This window comes from Phacochoerus africanus, chromosome 4, assembly GCF_016906955.1.
Source record: "Phacochoerus africanus isolate WHEZ1 chromosome 4, ROS_Pafr_v1, whole genome shotgun sequence".
In the NCBI taxonomy this organism is placed as follows: domain Eukaryota; kingdom Metazoa; phylum Chordata; class Mammalia; order Artiodactyla; family Suidae; genus Phacochoerus; species Phacochoerus africanus.
The window spans coordinates 4,921,282-4,947,688 of NC_062547.1; the positions used below are offsets into that span (position 1 = coordinate 4,921,282).

The 26,407-nt window shown below is 60.8% G+C and overlaps 4 protein-coding genes across 5 annotated transcripts; 3 read left to right on the forward strand and 1 right to left on the reverse strand.

Annotated features, from left to right (window-relative positions):
* The first annotated feature begins 608 nt into the window (after nt 1-608).
* Nucleotides 609-10,612, forward strand: TBX10 (T-box transcription factor 10). The gene is made up of 10 exons (XM_047774263.1): nt 609-653; nt 2,525-2,592; nt 6,619-6,816; nt 6,894-6,995; nt 7,327-7,498; nt 8,644-8,799; nt 9,108-9,175; nt 9,379-9,473; nt 9,912-10,032; nt 10,537-10,612. The coding sequence occupies exons 1-10, from the start codon at nt 609-611 to the stop codon at nt 10,610-10,612; spliced, it is 1,101 nt and encodes a 366-aa protein (XP_047630219.1).
* An 800-nt stretch (nt 10,613-11,412) lies between these two features.
* NUDT8 (nudix hydrolase 8) lies at nt 11,413-13,884 on the forward strand. The gene is made up of 4 exons (XM_047775099.1): nt 11,413-11,764; nt 12,428-12,560; nt 13,404-13,481; nt 13,579-13,884. Exons 1-4 carry the CDS (start codon nt 11,571-11,573, stop codon nt 13,804-13,806), a joined length of 633 nt encoding a protein of 210 aa, XP_047631055.1. The 5' UTR covers nt 11,413-11,570; the 3' UTR covers nt 13,807-13,884.
* A 659-nt stretch (nt 13,885-14,543) lies between these two features.
* Nucleotides 14,544-19,583, forward strand: LOC125124864 (double C2-like domain-containing protein gamma). 2 transcript variants are annotated; one of them, XM_047775096.1, is made up of 12 exons: nt 14,544-15,151; nt 15,742-15,804; nt 15,895-16,272; nt 16,408-16,487; nt 16,562-16,633; nt 16,841-16,950; nt 17,040-17,175; nt 17,272-17,322; nt 18,612-18,769; nt 18,840-18,957; nt 19,089-19,185; nt 19,263-19,583. In XM_047775096.1, the coding sequence occupies exons 3-12, from the start codon at nt 16,032-16,034 to the stop codon at nt 19,391-19,393; spliced, it is 1,194 nt and encodes a 397-aa protein (XP_047631052.1). In that variant the 5' UTR covers nt 14,544-15,151; nt 15,742-15,804; nt 15,895-16,031; the 3' UTR covers nt 19,394-19,583. The 2 variants fall into 2 exon arrangements, with proteins under 2 accessions (XP_047631052.1, XP_047631054.1); XM_047775098.1 differs by lacking the exon at nt 14,544-15,151 and having other exon boundaries at nt 15,484-15,804; nt 18,876-18,957.
* A 291-nt stretch (nt 19,584-19,874) lies between these two features.
* NDUFV1 (NADH:ubiquinone oxidoreductase core subunit V1) lies at nt 19,875-25,554 on the reverse strand. The gene is made up of 10 exons (XM_047775095.1): nt 25,381-25,554; nt 24,238-24,320; nt 23,995-24,165; nt 23,095-23,278; nt 21,815-22,004; nt 21,198-21,410; nt 20,862-21,028; nt 20,500-20,581; nt 20,129-20,274; nt 19,875-20,017 (listed from the first exon to the last, which is right to left on the reverse strand). Exons 1-10 carry the CDS (start codon nt 25,450-25,452, stop codon nt 19,931-19,933), a joined length of 1,395 nt encoding a protein of 464 aa, XP_047631051.1. The 5' UTR covers nt 25,453-25,554; the 3' UTR covers nt 19,875-19,930.
* Nucleotides 25,555-26,407: the final 853 nt, after the last annotated feature.

Here is a 26,407-nt window from a genome sequence, read left to right on the forward strand (position 1 = left end):
GAAGATGTCCGGGGCCCGTGGTTCATGTCTTCTGTCCTGCATGGCCCCTCTCTGTGACCTCAGGATCTGGGGCAGGGTGGTCTGGAACATGCTGTGTGTCCTGGGGCCCATGATAGCTGTCTCTGGGCCCATGATTTTTCATCAGGGCCCAGGGAGGAAGATCCCACAGGGTTGGGAGAGGACTTGGAGAAAGACTGTCCGGGGCCAGTCGAGGAGATTCCAGAGGAGCCATGACCCAGAGGAGGGCCCCAACCCCACCTGCATTCCCAGGGCAGAGTCGCTCTGGGAGAGTGCGTGTGGGTGTCTAGGCGTGTGCCCACCCCAAGTGCTGTGTGCATGTGTGTGTGTGCGCACACGTGTTCCTGAGAGCCTCAGTACCTTGGGCCTTCTTCTGGAGGGGTCCATATGTGGCTGGAGGTGCAGCCCAGAGGTGCGTTTCCAGATGCATCATGAGCCCAGGGCCCGGACGCAGCCTCACACTTCCCATGCCCAACCTGGCAGCATCGCTCCTTCCTGACAGCGGGGCTGGTGGAGCCCAGAGCTCGTCCTCACTGGTCGTCGCTCCCTGTCCGCCCCCCACCGCCTGGCCCATCCATCTCCCTGCGGCCATGGCTGCCACACGGCCTCCCGCTATTGAGCAGCGAGATGAGAAGGTGTGAAGAATATGGGGGCACCAGGGACAGGCTGGCAGGCAAGATGGATGAGGGGCCAAGGAGCCAGGAGGCGCCTCCGGCAGGAAGGGCAGTTCAGCTGGGGAGGAGTCTGTAAAGGGCACACCACTGTGCGTGGTGTGTGTGTGTGTAAGAGAGAGCGTGTTTCTGTGCACAGGAGCGGTGGCAGGTCATCAGGCTTCGAGATCATGTATGCAGGTGGCTGGCAGGTCAGCGTGCTCATGTCCATGATAGGGGGTTCCCGTCATGCAGACCAAAGGCGTGTGCAAGCGCACACCCACACACATCGCATACCCACACACATGCACACACACATCAGGAGCCATAACAGGACCCTGGGCTCCTGGACTGGCACGGAGCCCCCTCCATCATCTCTCCTATTTCCCACCTGCCCCGCTGTGCATCCTGGGACAAGGTGGCTTGGCTCCACCTCCACGAGTGGTGCTCCTGGGAGCCGCTGGGACCCTCCATTACAAGCGCAGAGAACGCCCCCGATCTTGCCCAGCAGCAGACCCCAGGGCTGGCGAGGCCTTGCTCCACAGCAGGGTGTGGGTCTGTGCCACCCTCATCTGTGGGATTCCACCCAGCTAGGCAGGCAGGGGTCTGGGGCTCCAGGGATTGAAGCAGCAGACCTCCCTGAGCTGGAGGTGGGGGTGGCCTGCCCCCCTCCCACCTGTGCCTATGTGCCCAGTAGGGATGGGCATCTGCCAACCCCACTTCCCTAGTGCCAGACTGTGGAGGAGATGGGGGGTTCTAGCTGACTTTGGGGATCCCAGCCCACTGTGCTCCCACCTAGCACTCCAACCTGGGGGCCAGCCTGCAGTGCTCCCTCCTGGAGTGGGCTAGGCTGGGATCTAGCCTGATGACCTGCCCTGGGCCACATGGCAGCAACCAGCTTCCGGGGACCCCCTCCTCTGCCTTCCCGACCCGCCATCTGGGCGTCCCCTAGCATGTCCAGCCCCAGCCAGGTCAGGCTGGACGGAACAGACAGACCTGTGGGCAGAGCAGACGTACCCAGAGGCCTCTGGCCAGGGCCGGCCTCCCACCCTGTGGGCACTATGCAGACATGGTCTGCCAGGATGGGGACAGCTTGCTGCTGCCCAGGCTGGGCCAGCCCCTCCCAGGCAGGAGCGAGGATGCACTTGGTTCAGTTGGGGAAACTGAGGCAGGGGGACAGTCGGGGTCCTCCCAGTGGTGAACAGGTCATTGGAGCACAGGGCTTCCTGCCTGCCGGGCGGGGTTTCTGCCTCTGTTAGTACTTGCTGCTGCGGCCCCCTGGGCTCTCCTGCCCAAACTCCCCGGCAATTCCCCACCAGCAGCCCCAGGTCAGGGTTCTGAGCCCTGGTGAGAGGGCACCACCTCTGCCATTGAATCCTCTGTGCTCCTGCCACTACTGTGACCCCCATCTTCCCTGAGGCCCTGTCAGCCAGGCCTGGGTCCCTGCAGATCACCCAGCCTGTCCTGGAGATGGGCCCCCGCCCTGCGCCTGGGCCCATTGATCAGGAATGGGCTGGGGGCTCCTAGTCGGGGAGAGGAGGAAGCTGGGAGGGGAGAGGAGGCTTGGCCACGTCAGAGCCTTCCCACCTGCCCTCCTCCCGCACAGCACTGCGCCCGGAGTGGACCAGCCCTGCCAGTGGCCTCCCACAGTCCAGTCTGAGGGTGGCTTGGAGAAGGGGCTGCGCACACCCCAGTGCCGGGGGTCCCCCTGCAGAGACCAGAGAACCAAGACCTGGGCGATCGAGAGGGAAGGACAGTCCTGCCAAGAGACCAGAGACCGTGTAAGGGCCTGAGAGCTAAGCTGTGCTGCCGAATGGCTCGGGAGACCAGGAGAGGCTGACCGCCCCTCCCGGCAGGCGGGGGCCCCAGCTGAGAAGCCCTACTCCAGGAGCCAGACGTCCGGAACGTCCCCATGGCAGGTAAGGTGCTGGAAGACGGGGCAGCCCTATGGGTGGGCTCAGGATCCAGGGTGAGGGGGGCAGGGCAGGGACTGGGCTTGGGGACCAAGAAAACCCCGCTAGACCCAGGACCTGGGCAAGAGGAGGGGGCAGGGGCACCCCAAGCTGAGGACTCAGATCCCGCCAGGGTGGGGCTGATCGGCTCATAGCCACCCAAGTGCAAATGTGGGGGTGTTCCCAGGCAGGGGGACAGAGCCACATCTGAGAGGTGAAAGCCTTATCAGGCATGGGTGACCTTGAGCCTGGCCCCTCCCATCTCTGAGCCTCACCCCTTGAGTGGACAAGGAGCCTTTAACTTCCCCTCCAGACCTGATTCATGGCCTGTGGGAAACTCACCTCCTTCCCCTAGAGGTGCTGACTTTTAGAGGAACCAGGCAGAGGGCAGGCCCCTCCCCAGCGTTACTGAGGGCGCTGAAGGGTGGCACACGGACCAGGATGGACAGGGCGAGGGCTCATAGAAGACTTGGGAGCCGGTGACCAGCCTGTGAAGCCAGCAGACCCAGCAAAGACATGAGCCTCTCCCTCTGGGACCCATCACCATGGGCTGGGCTGGCATCAGTTACCTGGATGACGTGACTGCCCCCAGCAGGACGGCTGAGTGATGGGCAGCTGCCCGTCTGATGGCCAGATCCCAGGCGGTGGGGACCTCAGCCCATCCACCCTTCATGGATTTGCAGATTTGGACCCAGTATGGCCCATTCTCTCAGTGAGACCCACCCACCCCCAGACTGCAGAACACCCAAGGGCTTTAGTGAGATGCTACTTCTCACACACGTGGCTTTCAGCGTTGCTCCTTATGGGCCACGGGCCCTGGGCTCTCACCAGGCATCTGCTGTGCACGGCTCTGACCTCCTGTTAGCTCATTACATGCTGTACCATCCCAGTGATTCCCCATCTACCCATCCATCCATCCATCCGAATTCTACCGCTGCCTAGGGGACCTCAGGTGTTAAAGTATATATAACAGGAGTTCCCGTCGTGGTGCAGTGGTTAACGAATCTGACTAGGAACCATGAGGTTGCGGGTTCAGTCCCTGGCCTCGCTCAGTGGGTTAAGGATCCGGCTTTGCCGTGAGCTGTGATGTAGGGTGCAGACACGGCTCGGATCCCGCGTTGCTGTGGCTCTGGTGTAGGCCAGCGGCTACAGCTCCGATTTGACCCCTAGCCTGGGAACCTCCATATGCCGCGGGAGCGGCCCAAATAAATAGCAAAAAGACAAAAAAGAAAAAAAAAATAAATAAAGTATATATAACATAAAATTACCATTTTAACCATTTTTAAGTGTTCAGTGGCATTAAGTACATTTATTTTTTAATTTATTTTTTACTTTTTTGTTGTTTTAGGGCCACGCCCACAGCATATGGAAGTTCCTGGGCTAGGGGTCGAATCAGAGCTGCCTATGCCACAGCCACAGCAGGCAATACCATATCTGAGTGGCATCTGTGACCTACACCACAGCTCGCGGCAACGCCTGATCCTTAACCCACTGAGCGAGGCCAGGGATCGAACACATGTCCTCAAGGATACTAGCTGGGCTTGTTGCTGCTGAACCACAGTGGAACTCCTATTTTTTACTTATTTGTTTTATGGCCGCACCCATGGCATATGGAGGTTCCTGGGCCAGGGAGTGAATGCAAGCTGCAACTGCGACCCACGCCCCAGCCAAGGCAATGCCAGAATCTTTAAGCCACGGAGCAGGGCCGGGGATCAAACCCATGCTTCCACAGCAATGTGAGCTGCTACAGTTGGATTCCCAACCCACTGCACCGCAGTGGGAATTCCAAGCACATGTATATTTTTGTGCAATCAACCGCCCTTCCATCTCCAGAATTTTTTGCAACCTGCAAAACTGAAACTCTGTCGCCATGAGACGTTACCTCTCCGTTCCCCCTCCCCAGCCCCAGGCAACCACCACCTTACTTCCTGTCTAAGAATCTATTTTAGGTGCCTCTTAGGAGTGGAATCATACAGTGTTTGTCCTTTGGTTTCACTTAGCGTAGCATCCTCAAGCTTCATGCATGTTGCAGGCTGCATCACCGTCTCCTTCTTTCTAAAGGTGGAATAATACTCCATCGCCTGTAGAGACACATTCTACTTATCCGATCATCCATCAGCCGACACTCGGATGCTCCCACATTCTAGCTGTTGTAAAGAATGCTGCCGTGAACCCTGAATGTACACACATCTGTCCAGGTCCCTGCTCTTGATCCTGTTGGGTATATACCGAGAAGTGGAATTGCTGGATCATATGCTAATCCCATCTATAATGTTTTGAAGACCCATCAGTCGTTTTCCCCATGGGCTAAACCATTTTACATTCCACCAGCAATGGATAATAGTTCTGACTTCTCCACATCCTCACCCACACTTGTAAGGTTTGGGGTTTTGTTTTTGTTGTTGCTTCAGTTGTGGTAAAGCCATCCTTGTGGGTATAACGTAGTACCTCACTGTAGTTAGGATTTTTTTTTTTTTTTTTTGCCATTTCTTGGGCCGCACCTGCAGCATATGGAGGTTCCCACGCTCGGGGTCTAATTGGAGCTACAGCTGCCGGCCTACACCACAGCCACAGCAACGCCAGGTTTGAGCCGCACCTGCGACCTACACCACAGCTCACAGCAATGCCAGATCCTTAACCCACTGAGCGAGGCCAGGGATTGAACCTGCCACCTCATGGTTCCTAGTCAGATTTGTTTCTGCTGCGCCACAACGGGAACTCCAGGATTTTTTTTTAATTAGAAGGGGGAAGCATGGCAAAGCTTTTGGCCAAGGCTTATGCCAGGACTGCAGATCAAAAGATGGGCCCTCTGTAGTTCCCACTGTGGCTCAGAGGTAATGAAACTGACTAGTATCCATGAGGATGCAGGTTCAGTCCCTGGCCTCTCTCAGTGGGTAAAGTATCCAGCATTGCCGTGAGCCATGGTGTAGGTCACAGATGTGGCTTGGATCCTGCGTTGCTGTGGCTGTGGCGTAAGCCAGTGGCTCTAGCTCCAATTCAACCCCTAGCCTGGGAACCTCCATATACCCCAAGCGCGGCCCTGAAGAGTGAAAAAAACGGGAGGGCTCTTTAGAAACAAGTGAGGAGGCCAGAGCATAAAGATGTGAGAACTGGCTTTTTTTTTTTTTTCCCTAGGGCCACACCTGTAGCATATGGAGGTTCCCAGGCTAGGGGTCTAATCAGAGCTGTGCCCGCCGGCCTACACCAGAGCCACAGCAACGCCAGATCAGAGCCACATCTGCGACCACAGCTCATGGCAACACCGGATCCTTAACCCACTGAGCAAGGCCAGGGATCAAACCCGAAACCTCATGGTTCCTAGTCAGATTCGTTAACCACTGAGCCACAATAGGAACTCCAGAACTGGCTTCTGGAGGCAGAATTTGGGCCAGTTTGGGGTCAGAGACGGGCGAGAGTCATTGGTGGTAATTTGAGACTCTCCTTCAGCTCAGTAGTTCTTAAGCAGCGCAAGGCAGCCAGGTCTCCACAGAGAAAGACCCCACCCCCAACCTCCAAAACCGCCCATGTGTCCCACATCTGTAACAGGTGTCCTTTATGAAGGGCCTACTGTGTGCCAGGTCCTGAGTGTGTCCTCACAAACCCTCACATCAGCCCCATAAGGCAGATGGTAAGAACCCCTAGTGACAGAGGTGAAAACTGAGCTCTGGAAAGTGGAAGGACTTGTGCAGGGCCACACGGCCTCCTGATGGCCCAGAGATTTCCTGGAGGGCCAGAGAGACCCTGGCTCTGATCTCAGGAGCTTTACGTGAGCATTGACCTCATGAAGTGATGCTGACTCGCGGATCCTGTGGCAACACATCCCTGGCAGTCAGGGAGGGCTTCCTGGAAGAAGCAGCAGCTCGGTGCAGCCTGAAAGATGAAGGCTGGCGGGGTGAGCAGGAGCCTACCTGCCGTCCTCTCTCCCCAGCCTTCCTCTCTGCTGGCCTCGGGGTATTTTCCCCCTCAGAGACCTACACCTCGCCCACGACCTGCTCCAGCTGGGAGCCCCGCCCGGACTCCCTGTTACCATCAGGCCCTTCCTCCACCTCCACCGGGGCCCAAGCCACGGCCAAAGCCACCGGGCAGGGCCCCAAGAACCCACGTGTGTCCAGCGTGACGGTTCAGCTGGAGATGAAGGCTCTGTGGGAAGAATTCAACCAGCTGGGCACAGAGATGATTGTCACCAAGGCTGGCAGGTATGAGCAGTGGCGGCGGGGGTGGAGGCGGGGGCCATGGCGGAGCGACGCGGGCTGCTGAGCACCCCCTCCCGCAGGAGGATGTTCCCCACCTTCCAGGTGAAGATCCTGGGCATGGACACGCTGGCGGACTATGCCCTGCTCATGGACTTCGTGCCCCTGGATGACAAGAGATACAGGTCTGGGGGCTGGCGGGGGATGCAGCTCAGACCTCAGGTGCCAAAACGGGGAGGCAGACCCCCACCCGCATGCTGGGTGAAGCAGGGCACAGCCCCTGAGCAGTGTTGGGGGCCTATCCTGCGCCAGCCGGGGTGGGCCGGCCCAGGGCAGCAGGTGCATCACGGGGAACACAGCCGGGCGGCGTTCTCGGAGCCCGGGCTCCTCATGTGCAGCTGGCGCTGGCACATGGGCAGTTAAGGGAGCTGCTGGCGAACCATCAGTCCTGGCTCCCAGTGGGGGCAGCAGATGAGGTGCTGTCGAGGCGCCTTTGCCACCTTGCTCTGTCCCCAGGTACGCTTTCCACAGCTCGGCCTGGCTGGTCGCCGGCAAGGCAGACCCGGCCACGCCCGGCCGCGTGCACTTCCACCCCGACTCCCCCGCCAAGGGCGCACAGTGGATGCGCCAGATCGTGTCCTTCGACAAGCTCAAGCTGACCAACAATCTGCTGGACGACAATGGCCACGTGAGGCCCGGGCCACAGTGGGAGGGGTTGGGCCAGGGCAGGGGACACGGGAGTCTGACGGTGATGCAGCCCGGGGCCAGGGCTGGCTGGGCCTTTGCTGCCCAATGGCCTTGGTGCCCCACCCCCCACCTGCTGCTGACAGCCAAGGCTGGGGGCCGGGTCACCTGGCTGGGGTGTAGACAGCAGAAGGGACGCCCAGGCCAGGGGGGCCAGGCCCACCGCAGGTGCAGGAACATAGCCCTGCCGACACAAAGGACAGCGATCCCTGTCCTGATGGGCTCACCTCTGGGTAGAGGGCAGGTGATGAGCAAAGAATCCAGATGACAGATCCTGGGGACAAATGTCAGGAGAAAAAGGAAGCAGGGAGGGGCCGAGGCGGAGGTGGCTATTCAGTTCAGGCGTCTCAGGAAAGGGGCTGAGGAAGTTCCCTTGTGTCGCAGTGAATCAAGGACTGGCATTGCCACAGCTGGGGTGCAGGCCACAACGGCGGCTCGGGTTTGATCCCTGTCTGGGAATGTCCATGTGCCATGGGTGCAACAAAAAGAAAAAAAATAAAATAAAGAGAAATGTGAAGGAAGAGGAGGAGGGAGCCTGTGCTTATAAGGGGGGAGCTGTTGCAGGCAGCAACAGCAAGTGCAAAGGCCCTGGGGCTGGAAAATGCTGTGAGGAGGCTCCCCTGTGGCTGGAGTGGAGCAAGGAGGGGCACGGGGAGGGGAAGAGAGCCTAAGGGGGGCCAGCGCTGACCTACAGGGCCAGTTGGCTGCAGAGAAGATTCTGGTCTTTACTGTGAGCAGGGCGGGAGCCACAGGAGCGTTTTGAGCTGCAGCTCATCGGGGCTGTGGGGGTGGCGGGGAGAAGGGACACAGGCACCCGGTGGAGGTGGGGAGAGTGGCAGGGAGGCAGCAGAGGACAATCCAAGAGAAAGACGATGGTGGCCGGGCAGGGTGGAGGCAGCAGGTGGGACGGGGGGTCAGATTCCAGACAGTTCCCTGAGAGCTGGGATGCGGCGGTGAGAGAGGCCAAGTGGCAAGGACGCTCCGCCACAAAGGCGCCTGGCTCAGAACGGCAGACGCACAAGCTCAGACCCGGGCCCATCACACGGCTGCCGCGCCCAGCCCTGCACAGCCCCTTCCGCACCCCCACAGATCATTCTCAACTCCATGCACCGCTACCAGCCCCGCTTCCACGTGGTCTTCGTGGACCCCCGCAAGGACAGCGAGCGCTACGCCCAGGAGAACTTCAAGTCCTTCGTCTTCACGGAGACCCAGTTCACGGCCGTGACGGCGTATCAGAACCACCGGGTGGGTCAGGCCACGGCTCGTGGGGCAGCTGCCAGCCCATCGCACAGGGCGACTCTGAGGCCCCAGGCCCCTGGGCCCTGCAGGCACACAGACCCCTGCCCTCTCTCCTTCCCTGGGACTCAGTGGGGATCTGTCCCCAGCCATTCCCCTGCCTTCATGCCCACAGGCTCTATGGTTCCTAAGTTGAGGGGTCCAGGGCCCAAGGCCCAGGGCCCCCAGGTTAGGGTGTCCAGGGAGGAGAGGGTGGCTGAGCCTGGGGCCCTTCCCCAGCCCCGGGCTGGCCCCTAATGACACTTTCTCCTCTACAGATCACCCAGCTGAAAATCGCCAGCAACCCCTTTGCCAAGGGCTTTAGGGAGAGTGACCCGGACTCCTGGTACTGGCTGGCCCCTGACAGTCCACCCCGCTGCCCTAACCCATCCCCTCACCCCTATCCTTATCCCCAGACATCACCGAAGTCCTCGGTTCCTGAACCTTCTTTCAGGGTCATGCCCATTGGCTTGTGCTGGGGTCCCCCCACCTGACCCTGACCCCTGGCCCAGGCTCTCCATCCTGACCCCCTGCTCGCCCCACCTTTAGGACTGTATCTCCACGGCCCCTGCTCAGCGTCCCGACCCGGAGGCGCAGCAGCCTTGGCCCCTGTCTGCTGAAGGGCTCCACTGAGCAGGAGAAAGGTTTGCCGGAGGCCCGCAGATGCAGTGAGACAGGGCCTGCATAGTGCACAGGAAGCATGGGGCAGGGTGGAGGGGAATGGGAGGACAGGGCCAAGGGACCTCCAGGAAGGGGCTTCAACCTGCTTAGCAAGCTCACTGGGCATCTGTGTGGAGAGAGAAGGGGAGGCAGAGATTTCTAAGACAATTTGGGGCCCAGGGCAGAGAGAGGAGAGCAGGGAGGGCAGGTAGGCTTCCTGGAGGAGGTGGCTTCTGAGCTGGCCCTGGAGGACTGGGAAGGGTTTGGACAGAGGGAGAAGGTGGGGAAGAAATTCCAGGCAGAGGGAAGGGTAAGAGCGAAGGCCAAGAGGTGGGCAGCTTGGGATGGGAGGAGCAGGGGACAGGCAGGCAGCCTGAAGGTCAGGGGAGAAGGGGACCCACTCAGACCATTTCCTCCCTCAGACCCCAACAAAGCTCCAGCCTTCACCTCCAGGACCCCTGCCAGGCTCCACCATCAGCTGCTGGCCCCCACTGAGGCTCTGCTAGCCCCGGCCACCTACCAGCCCCTCACCTACCAGGGCCTGTACCCTGGAGCCTCAAGCCCCCTCCGAATCCCAAGGGCCAGACCGACACCATACCCCCTCCCCAACATCCGGTCTGACAGAGATCAGGGGGGGCTGCCCCTCCCAGCAAGGATGGGGCTCCTCTCCCCAACTGCCATGTGCCTGGGGCCTGGCCAGGACCCACAGTGATGGTGGAGGAGCCCTGTGTACAGAGCACCTACCCTGGCCTCACCTCTGTAGAGACCTCCCTCCCCTCACAAGGAGAACAGAGCAAGTGGAAGCCCAGAGAGAGAAGTGACCTGCCCAGAGTCACAGCAAGGCTGCAATGGCACCAGGGTTGAAACCAGCCCCCCCCCCCATGTCCCAACCTGCCCCCTTCTGCCTTGGGGGTGACGCCTCCAAACGCTGCTTTACCTTTCTTCCCCCCAACATTAAACCATTTGGCACAGGTGGTCAGAGCACTTCTGTCTTCAGAGGTCAGGGAGGAGGGCCTCAGGAATGCCCATGCCCCCGTGTCTGGACAGACGTCCCAAAGCTCTACCCAGTGCGGTTGGCTTCCCTGGGGCACAGAGTGACGGGAAAGGTGGTGACACAAGCTGAGCGGCAGGGCTGCGAGGGAGGCTGTGCAGCTCAGGGAAGCACCTGCCATTCCACGTTTAGGTGCCACGTGCAAATCTGGTTCTCAAGGAGCCAGAGGTGGCGGAGGAATGCAGAACACCACAGACAGGGACCGCAGGGGTCAAGGTGGGGGTGGAAGAGGAGATTGAGAATGCGATCAGGACTCCAAGCAGGAGCTTCTAGAAAAAATGACACGTAAACCAACACCTATAGAAGTAGAAAGTGCGGAAGAGCGGGGGCAGGAGGAGAGGCGAGCTCCCGGCTCTGGGAAAAGCATGGCTAAGGGGTGGGGCTCCAGTGGGTACCTTTGGAACGAGAGGGTGCGACGCGCGCCACCCAGCGGAATCAGGAGATAGGGCCCGGAGGGAGCGGAGGGCCGGGCACTCCTCCTGCAGCCCCTGGCGTCTCCGCCTCCCGAAGGGGCGCGCCGTAGACCCCCTGAACGCCGACTGGGAACGTCCCGGAGCACTTCCTGCGAGGTCCCGGACACTCGCGGACGCGGAAGAACGCGGGCCTGGCAAGGCTTCAACAGCCAGACCCCTTGACTACCAACCCCGCAGTCGGCAAGGGCGGGGCCAGCCGCCAGGCCACGTGCAACCCTAGCTGCTCTAGGGTACCAACAGCCTAGACCATCCCGGGAAGCTCCGCCGCGCCCGCCCCCGGCCCCCTGCCCCCTCCCTCCTCCCTCCCGGAAGCCCAGGCTATCTGGTCACGCCCCTTCCGGGCCCGCCCCCAACTCGAGCAAGGGCCTCCAGCCTGGGTTGGGCCCCGCCCCGTGGGCGTGGCTGGTGCTGCTTTGGAGGCCCCACCCGCCCATGGGGACGGGAGACTCCTCCCGCGGTCCCCTCCCGGGCTTCCGAAAGACCTGGGAGTGTGAGTGCTGCCCTCTCTCCCTCGCGCGGCCCAGTGCCCTTGCTGTCCCGGCCGCGCCCCGCCGGACATGCTGCCCGACTACCTGTCGGCGGAGGGCGAGCGGCGCTGCCGGCGACTGCTAGCGGAGGTCACAGCCCGGCTCCGCGCGCGGCCTGCGGCGGCCGCGGTATTAGTGCCGCTGTGTTCTGTGCGCGGAGTCCCGGCGCTGCTCTACACGCTGCGGTCCAGTCGCCTGGCCGGGAGGCACAAGGGTGACGTCAGGTACACCGGCCAGGAACTCCTCTCCCTTCTTGGAGGAGGCCAATGAACCCCGGCGACTTCAGGGTCCTGGGCAGGGCACTTACCCTCTCCTAGCCTCGGTTTCTGCCTCTGTGGAATGGGTCTGGGGAGGCCCCGTCCTGCCAGCGGGCTGGGGCAGGAGTCAGCGACCCGCGTCCCTCCGCCTGGAGCCTGGCGCCGCGGTGCAACTGCGCGGTCGCCGCGCGGACCCTTCGAAGTGCATCCCGCTACCCTTCAGGCGGACGACACGTCTCTGATCGGTGTCCTTCTCTAAAAAGGCAGGACTCTGCCCCCTTCTGGCGACTATGGGGAGATTCGAGTTTCGGATCCGAAGAAGCGCTTGGGGTAGGGCTACCTGACTTCCTGACCTGGCCCCGCCCCAGCGGGAACGGGGGACACCCAAGGGTCAATGTCAGCGCCACCGGGGCCACCATAAGCAGAGTTGGCTTGTCTGAGGCCCAGGGCCTCTCTCTTACCCTCTTTGCTCAAGGAGGTAAACTGAGCCCAGAGAAGTCAGGTAGCTCGCCGACACGGTCGTCTAGAGACAGACCGGATTTAGGTGGGTCACTAGTTCTCTGCCACAGCTGCTCCCCCACCCATCCATGGCCATGAACGCCCAAGAACCAGGCTCCCCATGCCGTTCAGTTTCCCAGGTGGCAAGTGTGACCCCACTGACCGGGACGTAGTGCACACGGCCCTGAGGGAGACCCATGAGGAGCTGGGCCTTGTTGTGCCGGAGGAGCATGTATGGGGTGTCCTGCAGCCTGTGTATGACCAGGTAAGCCTGCCAGGCCCTGAGGCCCCCACCAGCCCTTATCCCCTTCACCACCTCTGCTTGCCCTGGGCTAGGAGCAGGGACCCCCAGGGACAAGGGAGTGGTCATGGACTCTTGCCATATGGTGGAGCCCCGGACACCTGCCTGGCAGCTGTGTTCCATCCTCACACAACCCAGTGGGACGGGGCCGGGGGTATATTGTCCCCCTTTCTCAGGGGACACTGAGGCTCAGGTGCTTGGGTGAAGGCAGCTCGGCTCAGCTCGGTGGACAGAGCTTGGGGACGGCTTTGCAGAACAGGTAGAGACTGAATGACAGTTGGGACATTTTAAGGCAGTAAAAGTAAGAAAAGGTTTTTCTTTCTTTTTTTTTCTTTTGGTCTTTTTAGGGCTGCACTCATGGCATATGGAAGTTCCCAGGCTAGGGGTTGAACCGGAGCAGCAGCTGCCGACCTACGCCACAGCCACAGCCACGCCAGATCCAAGCTACATCTGTGACCTACACCACAGCTCACGGCAATGCCGGATCTTTAGCCCACTGAGCGAGGCCAGGGATAGAACCCTAGTCCTCATGGGTAGTAGCCAAGTTCATTACCACTGAGACACACGGGAACTCCAGGGAAGGTTTTTCTAAGGGGAGGGAACAGTCTATGTAGGCCCAGAGGTTGGAATGGGTCTAGTGTGTTTGGGGGGGCCTAAGTCAGTCCGCAGGCCTGGGCAGGGCCAGGTGGACCGGGCCTGCACAGCTGAAGGCCCTGGAGTCCTCCTCTCTGGCCCCACCCCACCCCCAGCCCCAAAGCCCTGCAGAGGCCATACCTCCCCTGACCGCCTGCCCTCCTTCTGCCTCAGCGCAAGGTCACTGTGGTGCCCGTGTTGGCTGGTGTGGGCCCACTGGATCCCCAGAGCCTCAGGCCCAACCCTGAGGAGGTGAGTGGGAGGATGCCCAGGGGAGAGGTGGGGTTGTCCCTGTGGGGGGGCGGGGGGAACACCCTCTGTCTACCCTCTTGCCGCCTCTTGCCCACAGGTGGATGAAGTGTTTGCCCTGCCTCTGACCCATCTGCTGCAAGCACAGAACCAGGGCTATACCCACTTCCGCCAGGGGGGCCACTTCCGCTACACACTGCCCGTCTTCCTGCACGGGCCGCACCGTATCTGGGGGCTCACGGCCATCATCACTGAGTTCACCCTGCAGCTGCTGGCACCTGGTACCTACCAGCCCCGCCTGGCCGGCTTTAGCCTGTCCAGGCGCTGAAGGCCTGGCCCCGAGCAGCCCCCACCTTTGCGCTGCCAGGCCAGCCCCCTCCAGGACTAAATAAAGAGCCTTCCCTGACTCCATGGCAACTGCATCTTCTGCACTGGAGCCCTGACCTTGAGCAGACCCCATGGGACAGCTGGCTTCCTGTGGGGTGCCCCTGGATAGTCACACTGTCACCCACAGAAGTGGGCACTAGCTGTGAGCACTTACTATGTGCCAGGCGCCTGGTTACCCCAATTTGGGATTTGAACCATGCCCTCTCTGACTCTAGGAGCCCAGACTCCTAGCCATCATGTTGTTCCCTCTTCTGTGTCTGGCTGACCCTGTGCCAGGTGGCAGGAATCTAGAAAGAAGCCCTGCAGCTTACTGCAAAGCTCTGACTTACCAAGCTCCCACCAGGTGCCAGGCGTTGTGCTGGGGCCACATCTGTGCACAAGCTAGAGGCTACCCTGTCCTCTGGGGGTGCTCAGTATGGGGGAGACCTTAGACCAGGTCACAGGGATAATCACATGATTGCACATTCATTACTCCCAGATGATAGCAGAATTATGTATCAGTCATTTAGAGGAGGGAGCTCCCATTGTGGTGCAATGGGATTGGCAGCATCTTGGGAGCCCTGGGATGCAGATTTGATCCCCGGCCCAGCATAGTGGGTTAAGGTTCCAGTGTTGTTGCAGCTGTGGCTCAGGTCACGTCTGTGGCTCGGATCTGATCTCCAGCCTGGGAACAACATGCCACAGGGCAGCCAGAAAAAAAAAAAAAACACCAAAAAAAACGTAAAGCAGGGTTCTGTGAGAGAGTTGAGGGGATGATGGTCTGACCCTGACGTGGCAGACTGGGTAGTATTAGGCAGGACAAGCGACAGAGAACTCCACCCACTAGCTGACTGCCAAGAGAGGAATTACAAACTAGAGAGAGATACTGGCTTCAGGCATAGCTGGATCCAGGAGCTGAGGCTCCCTGTCTCTTTCTGGGCTTTCCACTATATTGGCCTCAGCCTCAGGAACATTTTCTACACCACAGGGATGAGAGGTGAGGAGAGGGCAACAGCTCTAAGATGGCATGCTACAGCATCTGATCAGTGGAAAACAGCTTCTCTTTCTGGGCCAGTCTATCCCAGAATTGTACAGTATGGGTCTGCTTTGCTCACTTGCCCGTCCCTAAGCCTGTCACATGGCTGCTGGATTTGGAGCTCATTGATTGGCAAGGTCTGGGGAGCAGGGCGAACCTCCTGGACTGAGAATAGGGAAGAGGTGGCCCCAAAGGACCACTGAAGAGACAGGAAGTTGAGCAAGTAAAAGCCAGCCACAGTCCCCTGCAGAGAGTAACCTTGAGACCAAAGGTACAAAGGAGCAGGTGCACTCAAAGGGCAAGCGGGGGGAGGTCGGGACAGAAGGAACAGCACATGCTCAAAGCTTAGGTGGACCTGAGGGAAAGGGGGCTGCTGGGAGGGGCAAGGGGACAGGCCTCAGCGACGCATTAGGATTTTACTCCCCTCTGGGAGGGGGGAAGAGAGGTGTGGAGCATGTTTTTAAAAGCTTGAGCTGCAAAGGGACCAGAGGGCAGACGCCCTCCCCCATCTCACTTTCCCAAAGTGCCCCCACCCTCCCCCTTCCCAACACCTCCCCAGCCCCCTCCGTCTCACCTAGTCCTTCCTCCCCACACTCCCCTCCCTGTGCCCCTCACACCCCTGTGTCACCCCTGGCCCTCCAGCCTCCTCACCTGGGAGCAGAGCCACATGATGGTGGTAAAAATATCTCTCGGACAGAGTGTGAACTGGGGGGGCAGGGGAGGAGGGAGGCCGAGCCCTCCCACTAGGCAAGGGACCCTTGGGGTGGAGGGCAGGGCACTGCTGGTCTCCTGGGCTCTGGGGACGGGTTCTGACGCCCTTCTCCCTCCCCCACGGCCACCCTGGCTCTTGGGTCCCCTCAGTCAGGCGCACAACCCGGTGCCAGCAGCACCAGCTGGGAGCCAAGCAGGTGGAGGAGCTCAGAGGTGAGTAGCCCAGCCGGCCTGCCAGCACATGAGCCCCCTCCAGGCTGGAGCCCCCACCCCACCAGCCTTGACCTTGTGCTCTGTCCTCAGGTCCCCACTGCCGCCCAGGACCCCCCTTGGCACCCTCAGTGATGCCTCTTTGCCCTGTCTGGCTGGCCCAGTGCAGTCCCCTCATCTCCAGTCCAACGGGGCTCCTCTGAGTCCCCACCACCCATGTCTGCGCCCCCATGGCGGGCATGGCGACAGCAAGCCGGGGGCGGGTCACCATGCAGGAGCACATGGCCATCGATGTGAGCCCGGGCCCCATCCGGCCCATCCGCCTCATTTCCAACTACTTCCCGCACTTCTACCCCTTTGCTGAGCCCACCCTGCGCACCCCAGACCCACAGCCTGCAGTGACCCCCGCCATCCCCTCTGCACCGCAGCCACAGCTGGACCTAGAGCCAGAGGAAGACTCAGATGACAGCAGTGAGTGGGGGGGTGGGGGACAGAGAAAGGGCTGTCCCTGGCTTCTGACCAGGGACGGGCAAGGCAGGAGGCCTGGGGCCGGGGCAGGGGCCGAGGTAGAAGCTGACCATGCCCCCCTCCCCGCCCCGCCCTCAGCTGTGCTTGGCACCCTCGAGTTCACCCTCCTTTTGGATGCGGACAACAGCACCCTGCACTGCACGGCCCACCGTGCTGAGGTGAGGATGGGGCGGCGTCCCTGGGCCCCCGGCCTCGACCCCGGGCCTTTCCCACATCCCCTCCCTCTTTCCAGGGCCTCAAGCCACCAGCCTCGGGCTCCGTGGACACCTATGTCAAGGCGAATCTGCTCCCGGGGGCCAGCAAGGTGAGGGCGAGATGCAGGTCCCTACGGCTGCCCCTTGGCCACACCCCTAGCCTGAACCCGCCTGGCCTGCAGTGCCCCTCCGTCCCAAGGCCTTGACCTCAGGCATGCAGCTCCCCATCACTGGAACCAGAGACCCTAGCAGAGAGGGGGACCCGGGTGGGGCCCTGGGGCCTGAGAAGGCTCTGACCTTCCCTGCTCGGTCCCTAGGCCAGCCAGCTGCAGACACGCACGGTTCGGGGCACGAGGGGACCTGTCTGGGAGGAGACGCTCACCTATCATGGCTTCACCGTCCAGGACGCCCGGCGCAAGACCCTGCGGTGAGGCTGGGGCCCGAGCTGCAAGGGGAGCAGGGTTGGGGAAGGGGTGGAGGCCTTGCCCGGCCAGGTCTGACCTGGGTGGCCACCAGGCTGTGCGTGTGTGAGGACCCACGGCTGCGGCGGCGGCGGGGGGCACCTCCCCTGGGGGAGCTGCGGGTGCCCCTGAGGAAGCTGGTGCCCAACCGAGCCAGGAGCTTCAACGTGTGTCTAGAGAGGCGGCGGCTGGTGAGTGGGGCAGATGCACAGGGTGGGGCTGTGACGGGGTCGGGAGGGAGACCGCGGCAGTGTTGGCCAAGGTGACCGGGCTCTCTGCTCTTTCAGACCAAGAGGCCCAGGAGCCTGGACACAGCACGTGGCATGTCTCTGTATGAGGTGGGTAGGACCCAGCAAGGGGTGGGGGCGGGCAGGTCTGGGGTGGCCCAGACTGAAGTGTGATAGACAGGGGCCAATGGGGGCTGGGCAGGGTCCAGGCACAGGCAGGCTCGGGGAAGGCTTGGCCATCTCTCTCACAGGCCGTGAGCACTCATAGAGTCCCAGGGAAGAGCCAGGCCCCGGTGGCTGGGCAGAGAGGGTGACACCCCTGCCAGGGCAGCCCAGAGGAGCTGTGGGGAGCTGGCACAAGTCCTCAGAGAGCAGAGACACAAGCCAGCTGGAAGCAGAGGCTGACTGGTGGGACCTGTCCATGGTCAGAGCTGGGAGGGCAGGTCAAGGTCCAGGAGAGAATGGATGCGGTGGGGCTCCCTGGCTGCTAGGTCTGCCCCTGGGGCAGTGTGGGTGCCATTCTGGGGCTGGTAGCCCCAGACAGGCTGTTGTCAAGAGGCAGTGAAGGTGACTGCACGGGATCTGCAATGGGAAACCAAAGACCTGGCCAGAACCCAAGCCCCCGCCCGCAAAGCTGAGGCAGGGCCCTCCCCAGCCGAGCCGGATGGAGGGCCAGGGGCTGCTGCCCTGCCCCCTAGCGGAGCCGCAAGGTGCTGCGGCTGTCAGTTAGTCCAGGCCAGGCTGGTGAGTCCCACCAGGTGGGGCAGGCACCTGGGACAAACCCTTCCTGTCCCAGACCCCCCAGGCAGCAGCCCCTTGGTGCACGGCCAGTGCCCAGGGGGCAGTCCCTTCCCGAGAGAACTGAATGTGAGCAAGGCAGTTGGGCTTTCTGCGAATCAGAGCCCACAGAGAGTGTGGGGAAGCTTATTCTTTCCAGGCATCCTCCCTGAGTCCTTTTGGGAGCAGCGGCGCAAAGGACATGGCGAATCTGGCCTCCTGGGCTGCGGGGTATTGCAGCTGCAGAGATCTGTCTGTCCTTGGACAGAGAACAGCCCCAGAGCCGCTTCTCTAGCAAGAGCCCCGCAGAAGGGTGGTGACGGGGTCCTAATGCAAGACCACTTAGGGAGCCGTTAGCACATTCGGGGCCCTCAGACATCAGCTCCCTTCTCCTCCTGACAAAGACGCACTAAACTGACCAGTCACGTGGCCTGAGCCAGCCCCTCTCCTTCTCGGGCCCTGGAGAGTATGGCTGACCTCCAGGCCATTGGGCCAGTGACTGTCTTTGGAAACTGCACCATGAAATCAAATCCTGGGCCTGTCTGAGTCCTCACATCAGGGCCAGCGCTGGTGGGTGGCTGGACTGTGGGCCACACGGGGGCTGACCCAGCCTACCCCCGCAGGAGGAGCTGGAGGCAGAGGCGGCAGGAGAGGAGCGCGGGCGCATCCTGCTGTCGCTGTGCTACAGCTCTCAGCGGGGCGGCCTGCTGGTGGGTGTGCTACGCTGCGCCCACCTCGCCCCCATGGACGCCAATGGCTACTCAGACCCCTTCGTCCGCCTGTGAGTGTGAACAGGGTGACAGGTGGGCAGCAGGGGTTCCTCAGAGCCCTTATGGGACTCACCTCTCCAGGGCCGCGCCCACCCTGAGCCCGTCCTTCCCAATCAGCTTCCTGCATCCAAACGTGGGGAAGAAATCCAAATATAAGACCAGTGTTCGGAAGAAGACCCTGAACCCCGAGTTCAACGAGGTAGGCCGGGGCCACAGAGGGGGCAGTGCTGGCTGCTGGGCAGCATCCCGCCTCGGAGAGCGAGGTCCCAGTCCCAGCTCGCCGGAGCCGTCCCCCTGCCCGGGTCAGCCTCCTTCCTGCCCCTCCCACAGGAGTTCTTCTACGCCGGCCCAAGGGAGGAGCTGGCCCAGAAGACGCTGCTGGTGTCCGTGTGGGATTATGACCTGGGCACGGCCGATGACTTCATCGGTGAGTGGGGAGGTGGGGAGCTGGGGAGGGGGGTCCAGTGGGCTCCCACATGGCTCCTGACCTGTCCCCCAACACAGGTGGGGTGCAGCTGAGTAGCCAGGCCAGCGGGGAGCGCCAGCAACATTGGCGTGAATGCCTGGGTCGCAGTGACTGCCGGCTGGAGCTGTGGCACCCGCTGGACGGTGCGCCCCTCCAGCTCAGCAACTAGCAGGGGCCCCCCATCTGGGCCTGCTCACCGCCCCTCCCCAAACCAGCCCTCGGCGGTTCCCACGGAGCTGGGAAGACCTGAGGCTGCCTCACCCACCACACCCAGCCCCTTCAATCCCTTCCTGCCCCTCTTTCAAATCCATCCCGCTGCCCAATCATGAAGCAAGAATAAACCTCTCTTTCAAACCCGACTGGGCAGTCTGTTCTTTCCCTGCCGCTCCCTCCCGGGGGCAGACAGGCCTGCTCGCCTTCCTCCCGCCCTCCAGAGGCCTGCCCCGGGCTGGGCCCAGGCCACCACTCCCCTCCCAACCCCTGCTCCCCGCACTGAAGGGTAAGTGCTCAGGAGGTCTATGACAGGCTGACCCCCCAAAAGCCAAGGTGTAATATTGTGCTGACCTGTTCCTCCCAAAACTCCATCTGCCTGGGAGACAAGCCTCCATGAGTAATGGGCACAGCAGCAGAGGGAAGAGCGAGGCCACAGAGAAGGTGCAACGAGAGCCTGGGCGGCACCTACTTTATTGTCCAGAGAGCCCAAGGCTCAGGAAGCAGCCTGCCTGGCCTGGTGCTGCAGGGCAAACTGCTGCATCCGCTCCTCAAGCTCGGGCCGGAAGTGTCGGATCAGGCCCTGGGGGAAGTGAGGTGCTGTGTGAGGCAGGGGCTGAAAGGCCCCCAAGGCCTGGGCCCTCAGCGCCACCCCCGCCCCCGGCAGAGTGCCACGCAGTGGGGCAGTGGGTACCTGCACAGGCCAGGCGGCTCCGTCGCCCAGGGCGCAAATGGTGTGGCCTTCTATCTGCTTGCTGATCTCCCACAAGGAGTCGATCTCAGCCGGCCTGGCGTCCCCCTTCACAAAGCGGGCCATCACCTTGTTCATCCAGTCCACACCTGAGCCGTGGCGGCAAGAGAGGGCCCGCTGAGCACCCCACGCTGGGGCACGGGGCACGGAACTTGAGGGGTACAGAACACGGGGAGGGTGGGACTAGGAGAAGCCACTGCAGGCTGGGAGGCAGTGGTGTTTCTCCGGGTCCGAGCCCAAGCCATGCTTGTCCTGTACCCAGCCCGGGCCTGGGGCGGGCCGCAGAGAAGGCCCGGCCCGCACAGCGCGCTTACCCTCACGGCACGGGGTGCACTGGCCACAGCTCTCATGCTTGTAGAACTCGATGAGGCGGGCGATGGCTTTCACGATGTCCGTCTGGAGTGACAAGGGGCAGTGAGGAGGCACCCAAGGCCTGAGCCTCAGCGCATGGCAGCAGGCCCTCCTGCCGCCAGCCTCCCCGGGCATCCTGAACTGCCAGGCTCCACAGGTGTTCTCTCCCAGAGAAGCCCTGCTCCCCTCCCCATCCCACCACACTATCTCGGGTAAAACGAACTGGGACCTAGGAGCTGGCAGTTCTCCAAGACACCCAGGATGGGGTAACTAGCCAGGCTGGCGTAAGGCAGGCACTGGGAGGGGCGCGTGGGCCAACGCTTACCGAGCGGTCCATGACAATCACCGCAGCCGTGCCCAGGCCCGACTGTGCCTGCACCAGCGCGTCAAAGTCCATCAGCACCGTCTCGCACACAGACTTGGGGATCAGTGGGGTGGATGAGCCGCCAGGGATCACAGCAAGGAGGTTGTCCCAGCCACCTATGACGCCTCCTGGGGCCCCAGCCAGTCCCCAAAAGGATGGTCAGGGCTGGGGCAGGCACAACCGCCTGCCCACACCCTGCCAGCCCCCGCCCCAGCCCAGGCTCCCGAGGCCCTGCCACCCGGCTCTGTTCCTGGGCTCCCCCCCCACGACTACCCGCTGGCCGGCCCCAGGCCTCACCCGCATGCTTTTCAATCAGCTCCTTCAGCGGCACAGACATCTCCTCCTCCACAGTGCACGGGTGGTTGACGTGGCCAGAGATGTTGAACAGTTTGGTGCCGGAGTTGCGCTCTCGGCCGAAGCTGGCAAACCACGCGCCCCCACGGCGGCAGATGGTAGGGGACACGGCCACTGTCTCCACGTTGGCCACGGTTGTAGGGCAGCCAAACACTCCTGGGTGGGGTGGGGGGATGGGATGAGAAACTGGTGGCTGCCAGTGGCAGCGACAGGCTGGGCCAGGCTTCCTGGCAGTGAGGCCTGTCAAGGTCCTGCTCTTGTGGCAGAAAACCCCGCTTTCACCCCTTTGTTATTCTTGTCCCCCACTGGCCCCCAGATTCCAGCTGGAGCCGCAGCGCCTCCAGCACCCTGCCTCTAGCTCCTGGAGGGTCAGACAAGACGTGGGGGCTGAGGCAGGAGGAGGGGCTGCAGGTGGCACTAGGGGCACCCCTGTGTTGTTACCGCCCTACTCTGTGTCTGGCCCCGGGTACAAAAGGAACTCAGAAACTACCTGAAGCCAGGTCCCGGGTTCCACAGGACACAGGGCAAGGCCCAGGATGAGGCCAGGTGCCAGGTCTTACCCACGTCTGCGGGGAAGGGCGGCTTCAGGCGGGGCTTGCCCTGCTTGCCCTCGATAGACTCGATGAGCGCGGTCTCCTCCCCGCAGATGTAGGCCCCAGCCCCGCGCACCACAAACACGTCAAAATCGTAGCCGGAGCCGCAGGCGTTCTTGCCGATCAGACCAGCCTCATAGGCCTCTCGGATGGCCACCTGTGGGAAAGGGCTGTGAGGGACCGTCGCCAGGAGCCCAGGAACAGTGTGTGTGAGTGGAAGGGGTACAGGCCCAGTGAGCCCATCGCTAAAGTCCAGAGTAAAAGCTCCCCTGAACACGAGCAGAGGACCCCCCAGGAGAGGGGTGGGATTTTTACGTGTATGCTGCTTTTGGAATAACACTGACCAAACTCTCCAACTGTATGTTTTTGATTTTGTTTTTTCTTTTTTTAGGGCTGCACTTGTGACATATGCATGTTCCCAGGCTAGGGGTCGAATCGGAGCTACAGCTGCTGGCCTACGCCACAGCCACATGGGATTTGAGCCACATCTGCGAGCTACACCACAGCTCGCGGCAACGTTGGATCCTTAACCCACTGAGCAAGGCCAGGGGTCGAACCTGCATCCTAATGGATTCTAGTCGGGTTCGTTAACCACTGAGCCACGAAGGGGAACTCCCTATATGTATTTTTTAAAGACTTCAAGGAGATAACGAAAATTTCGGCAAGTCGTTTCTCTAGGTAGTGGATCTGTGAGGGATTTCTCTTTTGTGTGTGGTTTCCTATTTTTATGATGAGGGCGTACTGCTTCTTAGTACAGGAAAAGACCCTGAAGACTTATTTTTAAATATGTCATAGCAATAGCACTTATGCACAATGCAGCCATGTGCCAGGCACTGTTTCAGGTGCCACGTCCTTTGTCACTGGCAAGTAGGAGCCTAACAGAAGGGTGAGGCTTTGGCCCTGAACTAATCACTACAGGCATGACTAAGCCGAGAGTCGCTGAAATGACCCCTTGACGCCCCTACAGGAAAAATGCCCACATGTGAGCTCCCCAGCCTACCCCTGCCCCAGGAGTCATGGAGCCCTGGAAGGCCTCCCAGGCTGAGGCGCTGGAACATATAGAAAGCGAAGGAGGCTTTGGGGACCAGGTCCCATTCACGACACAAGATGCGCAGGAGTGGTCACCACTCTCACCGTTCCACCCCGGACAGAGTCAGCGGTAAAATCTAAGAACAGGTCTGGCCAGCAACGGGGCATGGGAATGCACGTCGAGCACCCTCTCTGGTGATGGCCCTCCCCCTGCCCACCTGCAGATTGGAGGCCTCGTTGTAGAACTCCCCTCGGATGTAGATGTAGGCGGCGCGGGCGCCCATGGCCCGGCCCCCCACCAGGCAGCCTTCCACCAGCTTGTGGGGATCGTGGCGTATGATCTCCCGGTCCTTGCAGGTGCCAGGCTCCCCCTCATCAGCGTTCACCACCAGATACTTGGGCCTGTGGGAGCCAGCAGGTCACTCAGGCTGTAGGGCCACCAGGATTGGACCTTCAACCACATGCCACCCCACTCCGCCCAGGGGAGTCTCAACGACATCTCCTTGTTGTCCTCCCAACGTGTTCCCAGGGGCTCTGCCTGCTCACCGCCAATGGCAGGGAAATCCCTGCCTATTCCACACTTGGGTGGCTATGACCACAGGAAAGCTATTCGTTCTGCTCAGTCCAAATGTCTCCCTAGCGCTTTCCCCAGAGTCCAAACTTGTCCTTGGTCACAGAGCGTGTTTCCTGAAGCTCCGCTATATCTCTGAAGCCACAAAGAGGTAAAGTACTTGGCACTTATCATTTACTTTCTATGTGCCACCAAAGTGCATTATCTCTTAAAGAACACTCTCTCTTTAATCCTTGCAAAATATAACATCCATTTACAGAACCGAAAACTGAGCTACAAAAAGGCCAGGAGCATGCCCAAAGCTGTATGATGAAAAGGCAGAGCTAGGAACTGAAATCTGCCAGGGTCAAAGTCATGTCGATTTCACTGGCCCTCAGGTCTCCCCTGAGGAAGAGGACAGAGACCAAGTCCCACCTACTTTAGCTCTGGTAATGTTTTCCCACTTCATTCTCTCTTAGTTTCCAAGAAAACAGCCCAAAGACCCAGGTGAGCCACAGCCACCCCCAAAGTCTCTGCTGAAACCCTGTCTCTGCCTGCCTACACACACCTGCCATCTGAGGGCTTATTCATGAAGCTCCATTTAAGGCCGGTGGGGAAGCCAGCGCCTCCACGGCCCCGCAAGCCCGACGTCTTGACCTCACCCAGGATCCAGTCAGGTCCCTTCAGCAGAATCTCCTTTGTCTTGTACCAGTCACCGCGGCTCTGGGCACCTTTCAGTCTGGACAGAGTGGGGAAGGCAGTGAGGGGAGGCCCTGCCTTGGGACCCACCAGCCTAAGGGCACCATCCTACCTCCAGTCATGGCGGCCATACAGGTTGGTGAAGATCCGGTCTTCATCCTTCAGCGAGCCAAATGAGGTTTTCTTGGGCGCTGTCTGGGGACACAGAGGGTCAGTAGGCTCAGCAGAGCTCTGAGGTCACAGGCGCCAGGTCAGAAGGTACAGATTCTTGGGTGTCCCTGATTATAGGGCTGGGCTGGGAGGAGGGTGGGGACCTAAGCCTTAGAACCCTTGGCAGCACTGTAGCTACCACCACCACTTCCCGTGAGCAGGCACAAGGCTAAGCAACTTATATCCAAAGCCCATTACATCTTCATAACTCTGAGATGGGAATGATTCCCATTTTATAGAAGAGGAAACTGAAGCTCAGAGCAAAATGGAATTATGGAAGGGCCCACAACCCAAAGCAGCAGAGGAATCTAAGCTCAGGTCTGGACATGGCCAAAGCCCACCCCTGAACCACAGCACCGCACTACCTCCCTGGGCCCAATGTGATGTCGTGTCCATTTACTAGTCTGGCCGTGCCGCTGGACCAAAACTTGGTTAGGCCAAAGTCTTACATCACTCAACTTTGCTGGAAACAAAATGTGTTTTCTGAAGGAAAAGAAATGCCTCACTGGGGCTGGGACACAAAATGACAGAGGGAGGTCTGCTCGGGATAAAACTGTGGAGAGATGAGGTCTGGAATTCCATATGACCCAGCTGAAGGCTAAGGGGACCAGGCTTCCCAACACCCATCGCCTTAAAAAACAATATAAGGAGCACAGCGCTGAAGAAGGAATGAAGAGGCGCACGTCCCTCTCCAAAGATGCCGATCTTTTCTGCATCTGTAAAATGGGGCAATGGCACCTTCACGCCCTACAAGGTTGTGGCGAGGAAGGAATGGCCCAAGGACGCGATGCCGCCTGCAAAATGTTCTGCTAGGTCGCGCCCCTATTATATAACGGAAGCCAAGGGCTGGGGGCGGGGGTGTATCAGCCTCCCGTTTGTCCCTGTTCCCCTTCTACACCCAGGGAGGATCGGCAACCTTCCACCCGGCTGGGAAGATGAGGGTTTGTCCAGAAAGCATTACAGACCCCAGGAAAGGCGCGCGCACAGGTGCGGCCGCGAGACCCGGCCCGCGAGCACTCCTGGCCCGAGCCAAGCTGGGCCTCACCGTGTCGCCGCTGAAACGCACAGATACTCGCGCGGGGAGCGACCCGCCGAGCAATCGCCGTGCCGCCAGCATCGCGGGAGCCAACCTGGTCACCTCCCGCTGTCACCTTCACGGCTCTGAGGCTGAGGAACCGGCGCGACCGAGACGCTAGGCGGCGCACAGGAAGAACGTCACACGCCAGGGCGCCGGCGGCGCGCCCAAGCTTCCCTGCGCCGCTCGCACCCCCGCCCTTGGCCCCGCCTCCTCGTAGGAGGGCGGAGAGGCCGGAAGTGGCCTGTCTGGCGCTGAGGCTGCTGGGAGACACAGTTCTGTGTACTTTTCTACATCGGCGAGGCTGTCCTTTCTACCTCCACCGGGCTGGCGATTAATCTCTTCCTCTCCTGCTCTGCTTTTTCACATTCGCCCGGGACCCTCAGATCTTTCAGCCTCCCTGTAAACAAACCACGCATGTCACCTTCTGCTGGATTCTGGTGTTTTCTACTTTCTACAGGTTCCGCATTTTGTGTGCTCCCGTGGTATGCACAGGTGTATGAGGGGAGGAGGAGAAATCTGATCGGTTACAGCCCGACCCTCGTGAATGCGCGTCTGTGATTTTTGCCCCTCACCCACGACGAGCACCCCTGGGCTCAGGGAAGGATTGCTCTTTAGCCACAAGGCACCGGGGCCGCTCCAGGGCAGGCAGGCGGCTGCTGGCGGAGGTCTCTCCAGAGGAGGTGTGTCTAGCTAGAGTCCTAGGTGGGTTGGGGTTGTGGCCCAGAGGGTGGAGATGGTCAGTGGGTGGCACGTCCTCTTTCTCATGCTGCTAAATTCTGCCAGCCGTTCCTTCAGTCCACATCAGGAGAGTTTGGCACTTGGCGCTTCTGGTCAAAATCCCGGCGTGCCCCCCACTGCCTTCTCAGCCAGGCCATAACCTGGCATTTAAGGACTTTGCCCATCCCCTGCAGGGTCAGGCCCAGGCCACATCATGCCCCATCCTACCAAGGCGTCTTCCTTTGGGGGCTTTAGGGCGTCTCTGTTCCCTGCACCA

Excerpts from the sequence above, each read along its gene's own strand:
- LOC125124864 (XM_047775096.1), top strand. The coding sequence starts at position 16,032 with ATGGCGGGCATGGCGACAGCAAGCCGGGGGCGGGTCACCATGCAGGAG. Across the intron at positions 18,770-18,839 it reads TCAGACCCCTTCGTCCGCCT|GGCCGCGCCCACCCTGAGCC; the intron begins GTGAGTGTGAAC and ends TCACCTCTCCAG. Across the intron at positions 18,958-19,088 it reads TGAACCCCGAGTTCAACGAG|GAGTTCTTCTACGCCGGCCC; the intron begins GTAGGCCGGGGC and ends CCCCTCCCACAG.
- NDUFV1 (XM_047775095.1), bottom strand. The coding sequence starts at position 25,452 with ATGCTGGCGGCACGGCGATTGCTCGGCGGGTCGCTCCCCGCGCGAGTA. Across the intron at positions 24,166-24,237 it reads TATGGCCGCCATGACTGGAG|ACTGAAAGGTGCCCAGAGCC; the intron begins GTAGGATGGTGC and ends CACTCTGTCCAG. Across the intron at positions 20,018-20,128 it reads GAGCCGCCTGGCCTGTGCAG|GGCCTGATCCGACACTTCCG; the intron begins GTACCCACTGCC and ends CACTTCCCCCAG.
- NUDT8 (XM_047775099.1), top strand. The coding sequence starts at position 11,571 with ATGCTGCCCGACTACCTGTCGGCGGAGGGCGAGCGGCGCTGCCGGCGA. Across the intron at positions 12,561-13,403 it reads TGCAGCCTGTGTATGACCAG|CGCAAGGTCACTGTGGTGCC; the intron begins GTAAGCCTGCCA and ends CTTCTGCCTCAG. Across the intron at positions 13,482-13,578 it reads TCAGGCCCAACCCTGAGGAG|GTGGATGAAGTGTTTGCCCT; the intron begins GTGAGTGGGAGG and ends TCTTGCCCACAG.
- TBX10 (XM_047774263.1), top strand. The coding sequence starts at position 609 with ATGGCTGCCACACGGCCTCCCGCTATTGAGCAGCGAGATGAGAAG. Across the intron at positions 654-2,524 it reads TTGAGCAGCGAGATGAGAAG|GCGGGGGCCCCAGCTGAGAA; the intron begins GTGTGAAGAATA and ends CCCTCCCGGCAG. Across the intron at positions 7,499-8,643 it reads TGCTGGACGACAATGGCCAC|ATCATTCTCAACTCCATGCA; the intron begins GTGAGGCCCGGG and ends GCACCCCCACAG.